This window comes from Perna viridis, chromosome 8, assembly GCF_037379345.1.
Source record: "Perna viridis isolate PV_CMFRI_1.1 ecotype Kerala chromosome 8, ASM3737934v1, whole genome shotgun sequence".
In the NCBI taxonomy this organism is placed as follows: domain Eukaryota; kingdom Metazoa; phylum Mollusca; class Bivalvia; order Mytilida; family Mytilidae; genus Perna; species Perna viridis.
The window spans coordinates 15,034,327-15,055,962 of record NC_142452.1 but is presented as its reverse complement, the minus strand read 5'-3'; the positions used below and the strand labels follow the sequence as shown (position 1 = coordinate 15,055,962).

Here is a 21,636-nt window from a genome sequence, read left to right as displayed (position 1 = left end):
ACAAACTCATCTGAATAACACACAACTCGTACTCCATCAAAAACTGGGATTATGGACCAGGTGCAAAAAAAACAAAAATTACATCGCATTAATAAATAAATACAAAAACAAGTGGCAACGTTTTCTGTTTACTCACATATAAAACAGCACAAAATCAAGTCAGTACGTATTTGTTGATGGGATTGATCTACCATTTTGGTAAAAAGAACAATAAGTTCGAACGTTGACTATTAGAAGTAACGAAAAAGGAAGTAGCTAGTGGAATATACACGATATATGCGATCGATAGATATAGCATATGTCATTTTGTCTTACTTTAGACACACTGAATAGGTTAACTGTGGTATATAAATATGTATAATATTTTGTTTATGGTCTAACACTTTCAGGAAGATATGCAACATTACTATCTGACCAATAATAGTGTCTCACTCTTTGGTTCATTGTTTATAGAAAATAAAAACTCTCTAATGGTTTTCTCACGTCAAACTAAATTGATATCCACTGTTTGTTCAAATAAATCAATATAAACATTGTTTTGTGAAAGATCAATAGTGGTTGTAACATCAAAAACCCTTGGTAAAATTTCATGCACTAAGTTAAAGAGCTTAAGTCCTTACTATGTATTCTAATTTAGTCAATAAGCAATTTAAAAAAGATTTGAACTTTTGATATATTAATACAGATGCATATATTATCAACATCGTCTGTTAAAAAGAAGTGTCACGGAATGCATTAATTCTGTGTTATTGTTCTTAACAATAACAAAGTTATTGTAGAGGAAAATTTCTACCCGTAATTTTACGATTTGAGGCTTGTATGTAAATTTGATAAAACATTTGATATATATTAAAAAAGAACATATTTTCTCTTTCTTTTAACCTGTTTAAATTTAATCTAGTAGTGTATATGATTTATGTAATCCACAGATATTACATACATTATCAAAAGATAATTTCTAGTTTTGAGAACAATACTGACTAACTGTGTAACTTCATACCTACCGGGCGCCGAAAGGGACTTGATCTTTTTGTAATTAAAATTAATTTTGTGTACACAAAATTGAATTCCGACACAACAAAATCATTTTGTCGTACAAAACTATGTTACACAGACTTGTTTTATGATAATTTCAAATTTGTAATGACAAAATTCATTTGTTGAGACATACTTCAATTTTGTGAGACATCATTCAATTTGGTGAGACAAAATTCAATTCTATGTCACACATTTTAATTCTGTGTCATAAAAGTCAATTCTGTGTCACAAAATTCAAGTTTGTATGCAAACTAGTTTACAGAATCCTTTGGATATGCAAGTGAATTCAAAATGTGCAACATCATGTACACGTGTATTACAAACTTAAAGCACTCACTGCAATGCAGTGGATAAGGTACGAATGTGCACGGTTATAATAAAGCACATTAAGTGAAAGAAATGTCGCATATCATAATCGTATAACCCACTGTGTCACTTAAGCCTGAATCTAAATATAGATTATTTGAGCGTTTGTAAACAAAAAAGACACGTACTATGTCCAGTTTCATCTCGCCCGACCTGTTCCACTCAACCGAATTTCTGGTGTCATACATTAACAGAGTCGGAATGAAATGAGGAATTTATCTGTATCTGTCACAGAATCGTGAGAGATAGTGGAATAAAATAATCTTTTGCCGACTTTGACAGATTAACAAATTTCACCACACAACAAATTTCTACTATGATTTTCTTGGCTAATCTGACATTTCAGGTCTAACAGGTCGGGAAAAAGCATTTTAGAGTTGAATTGAAATTATCACGTGATTCACCAGGAAAAAAATCACAATAAATCGAAAGTAGAAAAATCGTGTATTAAAAATCCTGTTTTATTAAAAAAAATAATATAGAAAACGTATAATAGCAATTTTAGTCATTTCAAAACAGTTTTACTGTAGGATGCAACTTTAATTTCTTTTAAAATGGCCTTAACCGTCCTGCGGTTACTATATCCAATGAGAAACCTTACAAAATCGTGATGAGAGAATTATTTGCATATTCAAAGGATTCTGTAAACTAATTTGTATACATAATTGACTTTTGTGACAAAATCAAATTTTATCTCACAAAATTTACTTTCGTGAAACAAAATTGAATTTTGTCTCAACAAATTTACTATTATGACACAAAATTGACTTGTGTGAAACAGAATTGACTTTTGTGAAATAAAATTGACTTTTGTGACATAAAATTGACTTTTGAGACACAAAATAGACTTTTGTCTGACAAAATTGATTTTTGTGACACAAAATTGATTTTTGTCTGACAAAATTGACTTTTGTGACACAAAACTGGTCTTTGTGACACAAAATTGATTTTTTTGACACAAAATTGATTTTTGTGAGACAAAATTGAATTTTGTCTAACAAAATTGAATTTTATGCCACGGAATTGACTTTTGTGACACAAAATTGAAAATTTGTAGTATGTTATAAATTTTGTTAATCTGAGTTCATTTTTGTTAAACAAAATTCACTTTTATCTGTACAAAATTGAATTTTGAGTACAAAACCACAAGAGTCCCATTCGACGCCCCGTAATACTTTCATATTATATATTTTCAACATATATATATAAGATATAAACAAAACGACCAATTTCGAGTTAACGTAGAAAAATATTTGAATCTTTCAAATTCAGCCTTATTATCTGTAGTATGCATTAATATCAGTCAGGATGTAATTATTGCTTGATTACCATGCGACAAAAGTACGATCAGTTTTATCAATCATCTATTACGGTGTTAATTATGTATCAATCATCATCATGTTGAAATCGTTAGCTGTAGTGAAACATAAAATGGTTTGAATTCTTTTGAAAGTTACTGGAATGTTGCTGACAATTATTGTTTCATGCTGTTTGCGTTGTATAACATCGACAGAGAAAGTTTTTTCTCCTTTATTTGTGTTTTTGCTATTTTAATCCCTCGTAAAATGTTCTAATTTATGGCAGGATTTTATTGCGTGATTCAAAAACACCTTATATCAGGCGATGTCTTTCCTGAAACTGTATTTCATAATTGCCATCATACAAGGATCAGAAGCAGTACCAGGTCAGTGATATTGTACACTTAATTTAATTATGGTTTCAGAGTTAAGATGCATCATACCAATTAAACGGAGCATCTTTTCTTGTTTATCGTCATATCGAATAAAGTATTGAGATACATGAAACTTTCTATAATTCTGAATAAGGAATTGGCATACAGTATAACGTTGAAAAGCATGTTTTAAGGTAAGCTGTGGAAAAAAGCTATATGTACTGTACGTAGTAATGTATTATATTTTCGTTGCCCAGTGACCCTTATTTGTTATGATGACAGAGTTTAAGATACGTAATATATCTTCAAATTTTAAGAAATTGTATGTTCTTTATTTTGTGATAAAATGCGGAAAAACAACAATGGAAAAAAAAAGAATTTCTTATCATAAAATATGACATATCTTAAATGTTTTATAAGTAATATGCTGTAATGATCAGAATGAATATATTAGAAAACACTGTCACCCTTGAAAAGTGTTAGATTCACCAGTTAAACCAAAAGCACTGAATTTCCTATGTAAATTCATGCAGATCTATTCCACTACCGACTACGTAAATTTCATTTTAACATAAAAAAAAATAACGTGTTTACTATTGGTTGTATCTATTATCAATATCTATTTTATTATTGTTTTGCTCTGCTTTTTGTTTATGTTTTGAATTTGGTATGTAAATTACAATTGAAATTTCAGGAGTAGAGTTAAATTTTTCATGGATGACAATTCATTACTTCATTAGCAAGTTTGAGTAGTTCTAAACCAAGTTACGTGAAAAGACGAGTTTTGCTTTTCGAAACAATATACATGTAAATGGCATGACTTTAGCTTCATTGACTGTAGATTTTTTTTTCAACTGAATACCTATCATGTTAAATCACTTTTAATAATACAAATGACATTTCCTTCATGTATGAAAATGCAAATATTTCTATATGTTCGTGATTTCATGGAAGTTAGTTTCACATCTTCTGAATACAATAAGCAATCTACCTAAAGATATCATATCAAATGGTAGTTATCCCCCCCCCCCAAAAAAAAAAAAAAAAACAAAACAAAATATGTTTACTCTTATATCTATATACATTTTGAATCTGTACGCTACCATCAGATCATGTTTCATGGAAGAATATGTAAGTATGTACAAAACTGTTATGTAAACGAAACAAACCAAGTAAGAACTGTCAAATTCGCGAAGCAGACTTTGGTTGTTCCTCCCGCGGGACACGAATTCGTACCGCTTTGACATCTATGGAAACATTGTCTGCATTAAGTGCAGCGTTCTTGACCACTCGGCCAGTTAGACTATCTATTATAACTTCTTCCTCTTCGAAGGTTTTATTCTGCAGTGTAACTTAGTATTTGTTGCCCGGTAGTACAGAGTGGCTCACACTAGTGTTATCACATGAATATAGGATTGAGGATAGAATTAACGAGACATGTAACATCAGATAGATATCATCTTAACTCCTCAGAATAGGACAACTCTTCAAAAAGAATATAATCATATGTATATGATGAGATATGTATCTAAACAATAATATCCACGGGTAATGGCTAGACATGAAATCATCAAATCATGAACTGGTTTCTCGTAATGTCACATCTAGTGTAACAGGAAGAGGAAGGAAAACCTACTACGCAGTGAACAAAATCGGTTCTAATGTTGCAAAGAGAAACACCATAACGATCTACAAGGTCATGATGACGACAATAAAATATTTTAGTAATGAATCTTACTTTGTAGAAACATCTCCCTGTAGCTAAATTCAAACTATAAAGGATCTAGCACCATATTTAAAGTCCGAGTTGTAACGAAAAGTTCTAGTATAATGTTTGAGTTGTGATGTGAAAACTCTATACGCAGTTGCTGAAAGGATGTTATAGATGAAAGGAATGTGAAGTCATCTCCATTATTGTATATTCTGGTCATTAGTTTTTCTTTTTCTATTAATCTCTAAGAGAAGGTCAAGATCTGAGGCTGACTTCATTGTGTCTGTATTGACCTTCATCTGAAGTTTTTATGGATAGATAAAATAATATAAAATAAAGAGAAAAAAACAGCATCTATATAGCGCAAACTGGGATCTAAGGATGTGGTTAAATAATGTTTCTCTTTTTGAAAAAGATCAGCTATGAGGTCAGTCTGAAAGAATGAAGGAGTAGTTCAGCGAATAAAGGGACTAAATTTGTTCCCATTGGAATGTTGACTGCCTATTGAAAAACAAGTCTACCACACAGGCCAAATATGTTGTCGCTTAAAGATTTTGACAACATTATCTTTTGTTTATTAAGAAGACGATTTAATCTTTTTTTTTACAATTTATGCAGAATCTACGAAGTACTGCGTATTTTTATCTTATAAAGGTATGCCATCTTTTTAGAATTACAACTTGTTTAATACTTTCAGCTGGGATTTTAAATGTTCATGGGGAACATCCTACAGTACCATTTCAAGAATTTTCTTTTGAATATATAACAAAATAGATTCTTTTCGTATAATAGTTACTTTCTCCACAAGCCGTTAAGAGAAAAAAAATATTGAAGTTTATTTAAAAAATGGTTCTATGATAATGAAATTGTATTTTCTTTTTAAATATTTTGAGTTTTGTTTGTTCTTGTTCTTCATTTATACTTTATATATTCATTTCATTACCTGAATTGGCTTTTTATCTTACATGCGTCATATTGTGTATTATATTCCATACATGTAGATGTCATTTAGTGTAATCGGAAGCACAGGTAAATGCATACGTTAGGGTAATTTTGATTTATTTATACTAACTATACCATTTAAATGCATATGTAATTGTCTATCAAATTTTTGATTAACAAACCAGCTATCTAAATTTTCAAAGTTCTTGCAACTTTTGTGGAAGTAGATTTTTTTTTATGATGGCACAATTCAGACTGATTTTTTAAAATAATATGCTTCGGAAATATTCATCTAGGTATGTATGTTTAATCATTCAGTATGTGATTCCTTAATATTCTCATTTAATAAAGATTAACCTAACAATAGTATTCCCATATTATTTCGGAAAGTCGGTTTGACTATTTTTTTTTATCGTAACCCCCCCTTAAATAAAAACCAAAAACAAAAACAAACAAATAAACAAACAAAAAGAATGATATATGTTTCCTTCAACAATTGTTTTCGAATGGCTGAAAGTCTGATCATTAGATTAAATTCGTAAGTATTCACAGTAGTTAAGCCTAAATGCAGCGCTATAATAGCCATGTTTTACATCCTATAACATTGGTATCCAGTATAAAATTATCAAAATTAAAGCTGAGAAATTCGTCTCTGCAGGTATAAAAAAGATATATAACTTGATGTTGGTAAAAGAGGCCACCGACGTTAATATTGAACATTTTTGGGAGGATGGCGTTTACAACGATTATTATGGGAACAAGTCTTTACTTCCACTATCAAGTAGCATACAAGATGGCAACTTTAGAAGTGCATTAATTGACGACTGGATTCCGGAACTTGAGCCTCCCGATGAGGTTAGTGTTTGATTTATATTTGATTAAAAAAGAACAAAAGTAACATTGTACTATTCGTATTTTTTTTTTTTTTGTTTTTTTTTTTTTTCAAAATTATTTAATGTAACTTGGACAATCACAAAGTTGCATAAAACCCAAGTCAAAACCGGCACACAAAAACACCAATTAAAAACACAACTGATATAAATGATTCGTAAGTTATAATTAATTGTTGCACATATATAAACATCCTTGAAGCACAAATCAAAACTGACGTGAAATAAAGCAAGAAAAAACTTTTTTCTAGAACTTCGCTCGAACTCGGATGGCTCGAACACCCGGTATTTCTCGAACATAATTCAAAGTACCAAAATTTTCTCCTATACAATCAATATAAATAACCTTGGATTTTTCGAACTTCGATTTCTCGAAAACTCGAACTGACTAGTCGGTCCGTTCGGTAATAAATCTTAGAGGATAACCCTCACTAACTCGAAATCGTCAGCCATTTTGTCAGTTTGGGTAATGAAAGGTGTGAAAAACTGACACCCTATCATTAATCAGTGTCATTTTAGTTAATTACAGGTAATATTTAAGTCATCACTAATTAGGTAGTTTTGATCTGAACATAAAACTGATTGAAGTTCGAGAATGTACCGCAGTCGGTATGATGAAACCATGAAAGAAAATCGGATGAAAACAAATTATTGACCAATGAACCCGCACTCTGGGACGTTTTAAAAAAAAAGCACAGCATTTTAATGTCCACAAATCAACATAATCTTCCGAAAGCGAATGAAAAAGATCCACGAACTAACACAACTTCGGAGGAAGTAAGCAATTACTAACGATAAAGTCGAACTCCGACCGGCAACGAAAGAAATCCGGAAATATACGAACTTCAATTTCTCGAACTCCAGATAACTCGAACACATTTCAATGGTCCCTTGGAGTTCGAGCTACCGAGGTTTGACTGTATCATATTTGGATTTAGTAAATTAATTAACTTATTTTAGGTGTGTTTAATTGCGTAATATTTTTTCACAGTAGCCCGATTTTTGAAAAGGGAGAGGATTGTGATCACGCAACATTATTTTAAACCTGCGGCATTTTTCCGCCTGTTCCAAGTCAGGAATTTCTGGCCTTGCTTTTTCTTGTTTCGCTTTAACCTTCAGTTTATGTTTATATTACTTGAGTATATAGGAGTAAGTTTTTTCGCTGTACCTGTCTTTTATGATGTTTTTGGGGCAGCTGCAGCCTGCCCTGTGGTGTGATGGTTTCCTTGTCGTTCATTGAAGTCCAATTGGTGGTCTTTGACAGCAGTTTGCATCTCCCGTCGGATGTGTTTTCTCTTGTTAATATTCACCATACCTATTCTCGCTATATTATTGACAAGTTAAACGATTCAAACTATAAATTGCCGAAATTTAATTCAAAAATGACCCCTTGTATTCTAGATTTTTTTATATTGTTTGATGCATTGTTAGGTGGCAATACTTGTCCTCAATATGACCGGAGATCTGCATTCATGGCTGGTTTTCAACACTTCAGATGTAACGAATCACTCTTTACCAGCATGGCTGACTGCTGAGAGACTAGTAGACAACTCCTTCAACATTACATCAGAAGTAAAGATTACATGGATGTAAGTAAACTATATGTTTGGTAAGCAAATATTTTGATCCGTTAACCGAGATTTAACTAAATGTAGGATCTAGATTGTTAACGTGTGAAATTGAAATTCTTGTCGGTTTATTTGTTAATTTTTGTTTGTTTAAGATACGGATTCATGATTCCTTGAAATATTTAAGAGATACAAAAATGACAGTGATACAGCAAGGCAAGTAGTCTTAGTAGTATCATCCTATTATTACAGGCAGTTGGGGTATCAGCTTTCAGTAACTACCCAGTCCGAGCCTAAACTTTCATGGCTTGCTGTATCAGACAGGAACTTCAACAATGGAAATACACAGAGACCCTATTTCTTGATACCTAGTAATACTTCTGCTCCATTTCCTTATTTACCCGGTAATTATATATTTAATTTCGTATTATTTCGGCTTTAGTTAACGCGGGTTAGGCAAAAATATTATATAAGGCAGACAGTTTTCTAACATTTGACGCCTTGCATCTAAATGATAACTGGTCATATTCTTTTTGTTTTTTGGGTATCATGTTGGTTGATGAAGATTGGCTTAGAATGTATTTACGTTACGCAATAAGGTTTACTTCAAGACCTAATATACCACAGATATTTTAATACTGAAGTTGCAGCTAATATTAAAATATATCATTTCTTTTATATTTTATCATACGTGTAAATTTAAAAGCGACAACACTTTAGAAACTGCTTCAATAAAGTTATTATAAATACTTTATTGTCAGTCAAGATTTTGGAATATATTATAATAAGATTATGTTCATTTTGGTCATATTTCTTTTTCTCAATACACATTTTTCGATTTTACTTCAACATTCAAGTTTAAACTGATTAAACATGTATAGATGTAGGATTGTATGACCAAATGATTGCGTTAAGAAATTCGTTTTTTCCTGTCTGGTCTTTGTCCCTGGACTACATTCTTTTTATTTCCGCTAGAAACTTTCCTTGATTCTATTGTAGTCGTTTCAGATTTTTTTTATTTCCTTTAATTTCTGACACGTGCATTGAAAATTGTTATGTTTAAATTTATGTTTTTTTTTTTGTTATTTTTATTTTTTTGTAATTTTATGATCTTTGTTGTGTTGGTCTGATTCCCATTTCTGGTCTTAGTTATTGATTACATTTTTTTAATATTTCCACTAGAATTTTGGTTCCCTTGATTACCCCTTTACACAAGATTCATTCGGTAAATCACTGCTATCTATATAATAAATTTTCAGTCAAATTGCTATAATTTTTAACATCACAAAAATTTAATCTTATCTTACATCACTGTCGTTTCCTTCTATTAGATTCACTGGATATTATCCTGAAATGGACGATTCGTAAAGATTTTGAGGTAAGCTTCATAAATTTTATTCATCATGTAGTGAAATAAAAACTTTTTTGTGATCTTATGTTCCCTTGGTATTAATAATGGCCTCGGATGGCTGTAATGGACCGAAGCAACAGTCATCCTTGGCCATTATTAATACCTCGGACATGTTACAGGGTCAATATGGAACAGGCCATACTTTAATACCATATTATTGCACATTTTATCTTGAAACGTGTATATTTATGCATAACTGATAATACCTTAATATGTAAAAAGACATTTTCGGTCCGGGGCAATGTCATGCTCAATCAGAGATAGATACTACTTTTCATCTAGTTATTGAATAATACGCATGTGTTTTAAGTGTGCGCCACGTGTTTGGGGTTATTATTTTTTTTCATAGACCGAAAAATATAACATTCAGTGATTTACAAGATTGTATTTTAATTATAATAAGTAACCACCAGTAATAATTTTTTCGTAATAAAATAAACAAAATCATTTTTTATCATTCAAAACGTATTTTTTTTATTGTTTGTTCCGTATTTACATTTTATGTTTTTTTTTTTTTTAATTGTTGAGTATTATGTTTAAAATCAAAAGTAAAAAAAAAAATGCTTGAAAAATTGTTAACATGCCATTTTCGTCCGGGTCCCGTTTCTCGACCCATATCAAAAATTCAGTTGAACAATATGGATAACATAACAAACAATACATGACCGGTGCGGGGATGAACTTGAGTTATCGATAATTTTATATTCTGAGTTTATAATGGAGGGCCCAATCGCTGTTGGTTTGTTGTTATGATGAATATGATTAAGATATACTGTAAGAGTATTATATTTCGCATTGTACTAAGTTTCGCTATTTTGCGATGGACAATAAAACTCGAAAAATAGTACCCACGAAAATTACCGACTTAGGAAATTAATACGTTTAAATATAGCGAAATAAAACATAAAAAATTATAGTATAATTTTTCTGTTTTGTTTTACTATTTTCTTTTTTAGATTGATTTAGAAGATTTGTATGGACCACAACCTACACTTATCGATCATATAATGGTGGGACAGTTTTCTGATGTTGTCATATTAGGAACGCATTATCCGATTCCAAACATGACATTGGAATACAGTACAGAGTCTTGTTCAATCCAGAATAAAACTGTATATACAGATCCCCTGTCTAATTTTGCAAAGGTATGTGATTAACATTCTGTTTTCCCTCTCTCTCTCTCTCTAACCCCGTGCAGGTCCGGGTGTTAAAAGAATAGGCCTGCAGCAGCGCTAAGCGTGTCGTAAAAGGCGACTTAATAGTGCGCAGAAACCTAGCCGGGGGCTAGGCGCTCTGACCACAGAGCAACTGGGATGTGTGCCCCAGGTGGTGGATTGGGGTACCCCTTGCGTGTTACATGCTGGGGTTATCAGGCTATAATACGGAAAACCTGACCGCAAACCATGTTGCATCGTGTTGGGAAAGATGCCACGTTCCTCGCACGTTAAAGAACCCTGCTGTGGTATTCGATAGGAGTAGGAACCTTTGCGCTCCGCCACAGGAGGCTAAATTGCCCGACCTTGCCCATCCCCCTTTTTCCAGTGGCAATCAAAATTTGTCGACCCTATTATCCTTGTGACCCATCCTTTTTTTCATTTCATGTTCATTTTATCATCCATTTCATGTTCATTGTCTGAATATAGCTGAAATATTGCTGCTCGGACATTAAACCCCAACAAACAAACAAACAAGCAAACAAACAAACTCTCTCTCTCTCTTTATATGTATATTTTTTCTCGCATGGATTTGTGTAAGCAGATCATTCTTAAGCATCCATCATTAAATCTTGACAATTTGCTGAATTCTCTCTCGGTACCCCCTGATAATTGGCGTCATACCAGAACTGCTAAAACCCAACAGTTTCATAGTCTTACCGTTGTGTTCCTACTGATGCTGCTAAACATTCAGATGCCCTGAAAAATAGTAAAGATGCATCTCTTGCTTTCCCTGATTCTATTTTCTGGTCTCAGTTCGTTGTGCTATTTTGTTGAAAATTAACTTAACTGGTTTTCAATTGAAGATATTGATTGACAATAACACATGTAAAAATCTTTTTTTTTCATTTTCAAATTCATATATTTTCTAAGGACCTTCAGTTATGATGTATATTAATATGAGATCCGTAATTAGGTTACTATCCATGTTCCAGTTACTAACATAATGCCCACTTAAGTAACATAGATATAAACTGACTATGAAACTTTACTTAATATACCTTTCTTTTCACATGCTCCCAGTTTTAAGTGGAGTCCGATTTGGTTATTTGCAATAAAATGCTAAGCACTGTGTAACCTGGATGAGCTCGAAGATGAATATATTGGAGGTTTTAAAAATAATAATAATAAAATAATAAATCAATTTCACATACTAGTATTATTATAATTTTTTTTTCATTTTTTTTTCATAACTTAATAAAACTTTAATGTGTCAGTTATAAAAATCTCGTTTTTGTTAAAGATAAGATCCTTACTCTGTATTGCTGGTATTTAATAATCCATTTAGGTTACCAGGTTACAGGTTAATGCTAATTTTAATTTGCGGTCAGACTGAAATAAAATCAAAGAATAAATTTCTAATGATAATTTGTATAAGGACTTTGTCCTCTATCATTGGATTTTGTACTTGCATAACTCTTTGGTCGTCAACTATGGCATGTGTGTGTCCTTTTGTAACGATATATTGCAATGCAAAAAAAAAAAAAAAAAAAAAAAGACACAACGGCGAAAACGCACTATTTTATCTAGTCTTTTGCACACGTCATTAAACCTTTCTTCATTGAAAGTAACAGGTACATTTACTTAATTGACAATATGTTGATAAATACCGTTATTACTTCGTCCAAATTGTTTAATATTTGTATTGTAGGTTTTCGAAACGAATATTGTCAATAGAATAGATCACCTACTAATTCGATGTTTGTGGATACACTTCTCGCGCAATATATTATACCCGAAAAAAGTGACTTTGTACCAACCAACTCTAGACAACGGTAACTCATATAACAAACATATCATTGCAAATACGTATTTCATTTTAAGACCTAATGTTTCACTTTAACAAAAGTAGTTTGTCTGAATAAAAAGATTTATATGGCAAGCCAAAAGTGGACAAAAATCAATATATTGTAATATTAGAAAATACGTTTTTAATATAACAAAATCATTCTTTTAATATAAGAACATATATTTTATTATTAGAAATTCATTTTGTAATATTTAAAAAAGGTTTTGTGATATATAAACTACATTTGTAATATCAAGAAATAGTTAGTAATATTAAAAATCATTTTACAATATTAGAAAACACCCATTTAGTGTCCACCATGGCTTGCCATAGATTTACTTCATAGAAGAATATTCATGTATAACTTTTCCTTACATACTGCAAATGTAACAATTTAAATTAAGACCCATCAGTTCTTTGAATGTTTTTTTTATTCATTGATTTATTATTATGTATCAAATTTGTGGGTTGACAAAGTGTTTGTTGTCTTATACAACTGGGATTATAATGAAAAATTTAAGGTATACGAGTATTTACCAAAGGTATCAAAGTGACGAAATTTATAATATAGACACTTTTGCACTTTTTAATTTATGAATCATCATCCACACAAGTGTCAGGATCGAATGCTTGTTACTACTTATATATCCTTTTCTGATATCGTCGTACACTGTATCAAATATTCGTCATATAAGTTATGTCGCCTTCTGTACTTACCTTTCATTAAATTGAACAACGTGGTATACTTTAATATAAAATTGTATTTACATTATCACTTCAATTCCAGAAAACTTTGTTGATCTGCCGATTGTTGCTTTTAAAGGATTTTGGTATAAGGGTAAGTCAACATAGCTGAGAAATACTTATTTCTAAGTTTTTTTTTTCAATTTAAAAAAAAACCATATATATTGTGTAACTAGCATTACAAAAAAGGAATATTAAAAGTTAATTGTTGAATGCATTATTATTTCGGTTTGTCAATAGGAAATAAAGGTACAAGTACACCAAAAACTGTTTTAGCTGCCTATGGCATGTTAATTGCAAAATATTTTTTTAGTCACGTTTCGAAAACGGCGTGTCAAATACTTTGGTGTAAAACTAACGAGGATTTTATAAGACGCCCTAAACACTTTATATAACAAATGAGCATATAATGAAACATAGCTCTTATTTTGGTAACACAAAGATTTTTTCCATCATTTCATTTAAACATTTCATTGTTTGTAATATGTTTTTTTAGAAGCATTACCACATGGTAGTTCTCAGGCTATTAATTATTTCCATAAAACTCAAGACGAACTTTTTGAAACTGTGAGACCGACATCTACGCAAAATATGACAACTTCAGTGTCTACACAGGACATTTCAACAGCATCATATGTTGACACGTCACGGCACTCAGTTATCTGGACAGACAATGAAAGATCAGATACAATGACCTCTGAACTTACATCATATACTTCCTCGCCAGCCGTAGATTTAACGACACAACAATCTGACAAAACAACGCCATCCATTCCATCTGTTTACTGTAGTACAAATGCTGATGTCCAAACACCGAAGCTTGAAAATTGTATGTGTTCATGTGCTGACATCGGTGACGGCGTGTTTGATCTTGAGAGGAGATTAGAAGAATTACACGATGCACTAGCCGTTGACAAGCATTTATTGTCATCGTACAAAAGATTACACCAAAGTGCAGATGATCAAAGACCGTCGGCAGTTTACATAGGATTTTTTGGTGCTCTGATTATGTCTTTTTGTATCATAGTTATCGTCTTGCTTGATTTGTTTTCATGCATCCAGTATTTAAATGCAAAACGCAGATATAAACAAAAAGATAATTAAATGCTTGTATAAACATTATAAGTAAATAAATAACAATAAAAAACTGCAAACATAAATTTTCGATGCTTTATAAACCATAAAATGACACTAACACTTACAATGTATTTGTGTATACCGTCTTATTCTGTTTTAATTTTTTACATCAAAATGATTCATGATTCATGATTCACTGATAACTTTTCACTTTTCTGTTTTTTGATTGCTGTTTTCAATGAATACATGCAAATAAGAGGATAAAAAACTAGAAAGGTAAACTCCTTTATTCAGAAAAAAAAAACGTTTTGTGTAACATGATTAACAAAGCATTATGTATGACTGACTATACTTTCGGTTTGGTAAAATAGATTTGTTGATATTGCAATCATGAATAAAGTATTGATTTTTCTTTTTATTACATGTAATCTAAAAATTTTCAATTTTCAACAATATTATATAGCAAAGGGGAATCCACTGGGTACATGAATTGTTTTATGTTACAATGATGACGAATAATTCTTCTGATGCTTCTGATTTTGTTATGGAGATAACATATACGGTAAATATGATCTAGCATACGTTTACTCTTTTAATATGTTATCTGTATGAATTGAGTGATTTGCAGTCATTATACATGTTTCTTGCGAAATGTTGTTCTATAAATAAAACAATAATAAAGTTAAACTTTAATTTCTACAAAAGTGAATATGTATGTATCAAAAATGTGTTTTATCGATTGGGATTTACTGTCGCAAAGACTCAAGAGTGTGAGAGTAATCAAGGGAACCTAGGGAACCTAGGATCTAGCGACAATTAAAAGAATATATCCTAAAGCCACAACAAATTAAATGAAATGACCAAAATAATACGTACACAAAAATAGAAGGTAACTCAATAAAAATGGGACCAAAAATTAGGTGTTCCGGTAGGATAGGCGATACACTCTTGTTTAGAAACAATCGTCAAATTTTTTTATAAGATATAAGATCCGGGGAGAAAAAAAAAGGAAAATTATGACAACGTGAACAAATCTGTTTTTATGGTGCAGGTGGACACACTACAACAACTTGATGATAGCGACTAGCAAACTTCTCTATTAATGACTTTATCCTCGTAGCATCACGAACATGTCCCAGAAGCCTAAGAAGTCTAGCACCGTACAAAAAGTGTGTGTTATTTCCGCACGCTCATGCATAACGTATGAGTTCTTATATAAAAACTCCATACGCATGAGCCACATATTAAAGGAAAGTTGACAATACAAAATCGAAAGTCTTCGCGTTTGTCGTATAGTTTGACAATGAACTTTCTTTTTTCATCTATTTCAAAATGAAGGATAAGATACGAGGCTGACTCCATAGTGACCGTAGTGTCCATTTTCTCCTCCTTTTTGGTATATGCGATGCATGAAACTAGGATTCTTTAAAGACAATTGTCATTTTTATACCGCAAAATGTGACCTAATGATCCGTCTTAACGATGATCTTTCTTTTGGATCGCATCAAGTATGAAGTCAGCCTCATAGGAGGGAAGGAATAGGTCAAAATAAGCTAGAAAAAAAGATATTACTAATTATAACATTGAATAACTCATTATTGTCACGTTGAAACTGAAAAATACGCGCCCTAAATGAGCAGGTATATTGAATACATCGATTATTAAAACACTAGGACACAACTTGTGTTTTACATCGATTATATGCTAAAAATAACATTTGAGTTCATGTTGCGGTACTTTTCCCTTGGGTAGGGGTGGCAGTTTTTCACCTATTTTGACTTGAAAAAGTGCAAATATTTATTACATAGGCTCGTTAGAAAGCTAAGACAATATATACTTGTATTTGAATGTACAAAAGCTTGTTTGAAGTACGTTTTTGAATATTACCAATTATAGGTAAAATCGAATAAAATGTGAAATTTCAAAAATTCCCCTTTTTATGAAAAATTCATTAATGTCACATTGAAGCTGAAAAAAAAAAACGCGCCTGAAATAAGAAGATTTGTTGAAAATATCGATTATTAAAACATTATTACCCAACATGTCTATTGTACACCGTTTCTCTGCAAAAAATTTACATTTTAGTTCATGTTTAGGCATTTTTTATCATGTGTAGGGGTGACAATTTTCCACCTAACTTGACTTGGATAAGTCAAATATTGATTACTTGGGCTCATTTTGAAGCTAAGACACTAAATCAATGTACCGTATCACACAAAAACTTGTGTAAACGACGGTATTCTGAAAAAAAGACAATATCGGGTGATATAGAAGAAAATTCCGAAATTCTGGAAATTCCAATTTTTCTGATTTTATAGTACTTGTCACCCCAGAAAGAAAATCTAAGCGCATCAATATGTTGGGTTCATCTTTATTCTTATTATGAATACCTAAATATGAGTTCTACAATGTCGGTTTGATGTAAATGTTAATTCTGTTTGATACTGAGACCATTTTTCTAGGGATAGGGTAACATTTTTTTACATTTTTGGAAAATCATTTTTTGAAAATTATTTTTTCGTAGTTAATTTAGGTAGAAAATGTAATTATCTATTGAATTATAATAAATTGAGACGTTTTAGTTGTTTAACAACTTGTAGAGTCGAATTTATGTGACTTTTGACCGAAAAATCGGAAATCCCATTTTTTTGTGCATTTTATTGATAAATTCTGACTACGAAAATTGCCAAAATTCATCAGAAATAACCCCAGAAGTATATTTTGTTATAATAATAAAGAGACAATACTTAATAAGCCATTTTTACCAAAGCATTAATACTCTAACTGTTTTGACATTGAATCTCAATTAAAGAGATTTTTCGGCGGGTAGGGGTACATTTTTTTTTCATTTAATTACAAAACTCTAAGTGTTACCGCAACTTTCTTGGCAGCATTGTAACGCTGCGATATTGGGCTATACGATGATTTCTAAATGTATTTAGTTTTTTCACACATGCTATCCCAGAAGGGCGTGAACGTAGAAACAATTGAGTTATAAAAATCGTGGCTTTTTGGCCCATTGGAATATAAATTTAGGCTTATACTGAAAAAGAATCCGAGAATATTCTTAAGCGACAAATTTATTCGGCAATGGGAGGTATAAAGGTACCTACAACACATGAAGTTGATGAGTTGGGGTACGGCGGCTCTCCCAGCCCATAGACTAGTGTGTCGATAACGTTTTGACGTACTATTAAAATAATGTATTTTTAATTAAGAATCAAAATGGCACAAATAAATGGGCACTGTTACTTTTAGGGTACGACGTTTACCGACTGGTCTAATGCTAAGGAAAGCCATAGTGCAAGAGAAAAAAAATCTAAAAGTGTTATGAATAATAGGCTAGCTACAATAGGATAAAGTTATAACTTATGTTTAGAGTTCCCAATTATGAGATTAACTACATTCAAACAATACAGAGAAAGATGTGGTGAACTAATCGGTTTTCATGATGTTGCAGATGAATTCATAGTAACAGATTAGGGAATCATGGTAATGACAACAAAACAAAATTGTAGTAATGATTTATTTTTTAAATTCAGCAGAAAAAAAACCGGTTCAATAAGCAAAATTTTAAGAAGTCTGCCACGGTACAAATAGCCCTGTCAGTTTCATGAATAACTTACTAATTGTGACACAGATGAAAAGAAAGTTGACAATACGAAGTGAGAAGTCTTCATATTTGTAATATATTTAAGGTATAGATTTCTCCTTCCGTCGATCTCCAAGAGTAGGTCAAGATATGTGACTGAATAGATTCCTTTAAGTTCTTTTAAATAGATTTGATGTTTAAAAACCAAGAATCTAGGATTATTGGAAAAATAACACGTCATCTATAGATCGAAAGTAACGTTTTCTGAAATACTTCGAAGTTTTAACTAAGATTAGCTGAGGTATTATGCATAATTGGACACAAAACACATTTAATGTGAAGGACAAATGATGATTTTCGATTTCTAAATAGCAAATATTTAAGAGGCTTGTCTGATATTGAAATAATGTTTTGATGACAGTTAATTTAAACCAGTAAAACTGTTTTTTGGAAACGCTAACTAATTCTATAAACCAAACTAGTAAAAACATAATGCCCAATTCTTGATTCACGAATTGGAGAATTGTTTGAAGCGGTCTTTCGAAACCAGGAACAAGTGCTTAAAAATTTGAAATTCATTGTACCTTTTGGCAGAACAATTGGATAACATACTGTAACGTCAAAATTTGCAACATGTTCTACAATTACAACATTTCATGGCAAGTAGTGTCTATAGAATAATATCACTTATACTTTGAATTTCATTCAACCTATTTTCACTAAAATGGAAATGTTTTCTAATGTTCTGACAATACACTTTTTTACAATCTTCACAAGGCACATGACATGTTTTGAATTGTACAGATTTTCGTTTACATTTTTTGTCGATATACGATTTCCTTATTCGGTTAAAAACTTGTATTATTGGAGAATAAAACAAACTTAAAGTACACAAAAATATAATTTACACTTTCAAAAGCATTCTAAGAATGCAACAATGTTGCTTTTGATATTGTTGAACAATCTTTAAGAAGTGATAATTATAGAATACATTATGCTTTCTACTAAAGAAACTTATTGACTATAATAATTAAGTACCTGCAAATATTTTGAGAGTGGTTTTTTTTTCACAAATAGCAGAGAAATAATAAAGCCTGGGAGACTTTATGAATCTGGAACAGGATCTTAAGTTAATGTTTCACAAAAAAAAGAGAAAAAAAAGGTGCAACTAAGCACTAAAATGTAAATACTTTAAGATCTACCAAAGGTCTTTAGGAAGTTCAAACACACTTTCAAGTAAGCTCTGAAAGGCATCGACAACAAAAATCATAGTAAAAGAATTATGGCGTGTCTTCAAAATGAATTATACAAAATGTAATATAATGTCACAAAAATATTGACGACGAACATTTCCTGACTATTTACAGGCGGCGATAAAGCTGTTGTTGAATTTAACTAGTTGTATACGGCCGTGACCCTCTTTACCATCACCTTTTGATGTAAGATCAAAAATGAACTGAAACAATGACACAAATAAAGCACCATTAAATTGTCTTTAATTGTACATCTATTTTCATGGATTACCTCAACATCATATTCGCAAAATAAAATATCGAAATATCCATTTAAAACAAATATTCGCAACTACGGAAAGCTAATCAGGAAATTCTTGCCTGTGAATACATTGCTTCGTTTTCCTTTTTAGCTTACTGTTATATTGCTGGAGTAAATAGGAGCAACTATTTCTCTGTTCCTATGATAATCTTAATTAATCTTAATTTAGTAACAATGCGTCACAATCACACAATTACCAATTACAACCATGAAAATCCCATTTGACATTCGGTTGTTGCACTTTTGGAAAAAAATCATAAATTAGGATGAAATTCGTACTATCTTTAATTATTAATTCTGATTTAAATGGGAAATAAATGTGCAATTTGCAAAAAGTCTAAATTCAAAACAGATAGGTCTATATATTGGTGCGTGAAAATATATCAGTTTGAAGACCGAAAAAGCATTGCTTGTTTAGTAGGCTTCTCTATATCGTGAATCACTTCTGAATATTTTTTAGATTGATACTTAAATAATTTAGGTATGTTCCTTTGTTCCACATGTATAGAACATTTTTTGTGTTGTTTAAATGCACGATAAATTTTAATTATGTATTGCTGTAGTAATTTACATGTAATACATTAAAGACTATTTTGAACCATGTGATCCTTTTTTTCTGTTTAAACAAAACTGATCTTAACCATATTTAAATTATTAAAAAAAAAACAAACAAACAAACAAACAAACAAACAAACAAACAAACAAAGAACAAAACAAACAAAAAACAAAAAACGTATACCTGGATTCCCATTTTGTTTTCATTAATAAAATATTCATAGTTAGTGAACTACAGCCAAAAGATGCTGGATATCTTCCTCAATGAATAAATAATGGAGAAAGGTTCAACTGATTGATAAACACATACAAAGCGACGAACTGACAAATAAAACAAAAGTAGCATCGTCATTTTTATTAAGGAAAACAATCTTCAAATTATTTGTATAATCGTCGTCAGTTAAAGCCCATTTTCGATTTAATTATAATTTTTATCAGCTGTTCTTTTATAAAGGCAGAGTTGTCTTCGCTTTTATTTGTTATGCGTTTCTCATCTTATAAAAACCAAACAATAGTATTTACGATTGATATGCACAGTCAAAAAGAATTTTATAATTCCTTACGAGAAATGCCGTTGTTATTCCGCCATCTTTTGTTTCTAAGTGCCGATTGCGATAATCATTTAATTTTGTGTTCAAGTACTTATTGCTTGGCACGATGTTATTCACTTCGTGAAAGGGATAATATACCAAAGATATTGTAGCACTGCTGCAGTTGCACATTATGAATTTTGAATCTAAATTGTATATATAACCTGCTCATGCTTTTAAATTTAAATATAGCTATTGGTATATTTTAAAGAAACAGTCACACATTCTTCTGTAAACTATGCAATATATGAACAAATTCAGGCCCGAACACGCCCCTTTTCCGCTTAATTATGTTTGATGCTTTGCAATTCATAACTGGCGTATTGATAATTTAGTTGTTAGTGTCCATTATCCTATTTTACATTCAAAGTGTTGCTTTTTTACTGAACTTTGAAAACTGAATCTCAAATTCATCAGCTGTTTCAAATATGTTTTCATTTAGTATTTAACTCATATAAAAAAGTGCACAAGGACATCTACTTTTATCCAAAAATCAATAGCACTGATAAAATTTCCATCGAGTAGTACAAAAGTATGAATTGAAGATATGCGGAAGTCCAGTGGAGAGCTATAAGTAAAGAGAGACGATTATACCGCTTTATAGAATGAAATGCCTTCTTCAAAATAATTTGTTTAAGTTATTTTCAATATGGTACCCAAATAAAAAAAGTTACTATATTCGCTTATTCATTTTGTCCAAGACACGTTAAGTTTTTAGAAAACAATAGTGCTGTAATAATATATTACTTAATTTATTCAACTTTGAAAGTTGTTACTGACATTGCTATGGATGGGCACTCGTAATTAAATTATAGATTTATTTTTTTTTACAGATGAGATTCCCGTTTTAATTCCTAAGCAAGGATATATTATGTTTACTTTGATGAATATCTCGAATAAACTACTTAATGCATGAAAGAAAA

General features: G+C 31.1%; 1 protein-coding gene across 1 annotated transcript; it reads left to right on the top strand.

Moving 5' to 3' along the window:
- Positions 1–2,916: 2,916 nt before the first annotated feature.
- LOC148609473 (uncharacterized) lies at positions 2,917–14,840 on the top strand. Its single transcript, XM_088542131.1, has 9 exons — positions 2,917–3,088; positions 6,388–6,584; positions 8,051–8,208; positions 8,440–8,591; positions 9,519–9,565; positions 10,555–10,743; positions 12,464–12,587; positions 13,389–13,439; positions 13,842–14,840. Exons 1-9 carry the CDS (start codon positions 3,028–3,030, stop codon positions 14,447–14,449), a joined length of 1,587 nt encoding a protein of 528 aa, XP_088398257.1. The 5' UTR covers positions 2,917–3,027; the 3' UTR covers positions 14,450–14,840.
- The last annotated feature ends 6,796 nt before the right edge of the window (positions 14,841–21,636 follow it).

Coding starts and splice junctions, on each gene's coding strand:
- LOC148609473 (XM_088542131.1), top strand. CDS start 3,028: ATGTCTTTCCTGAAACTGTATTTCATAATTGCCATCATACAAGGATCA. Junction 3,089..6,387: donor AGGATCAGAAGCAGTACCAG/GTCAGTGATATT, acceptor TCGTCTCTGCAG/GTATAAAAAAGATATATAAC. Junction 9,566..10,554: donor CGATTCGTAAAGATTTTGAG/GTAAGCTTCATA, acceptor TTTCTTTTTTAG/ATTGATTTAGAAGATTTGTA.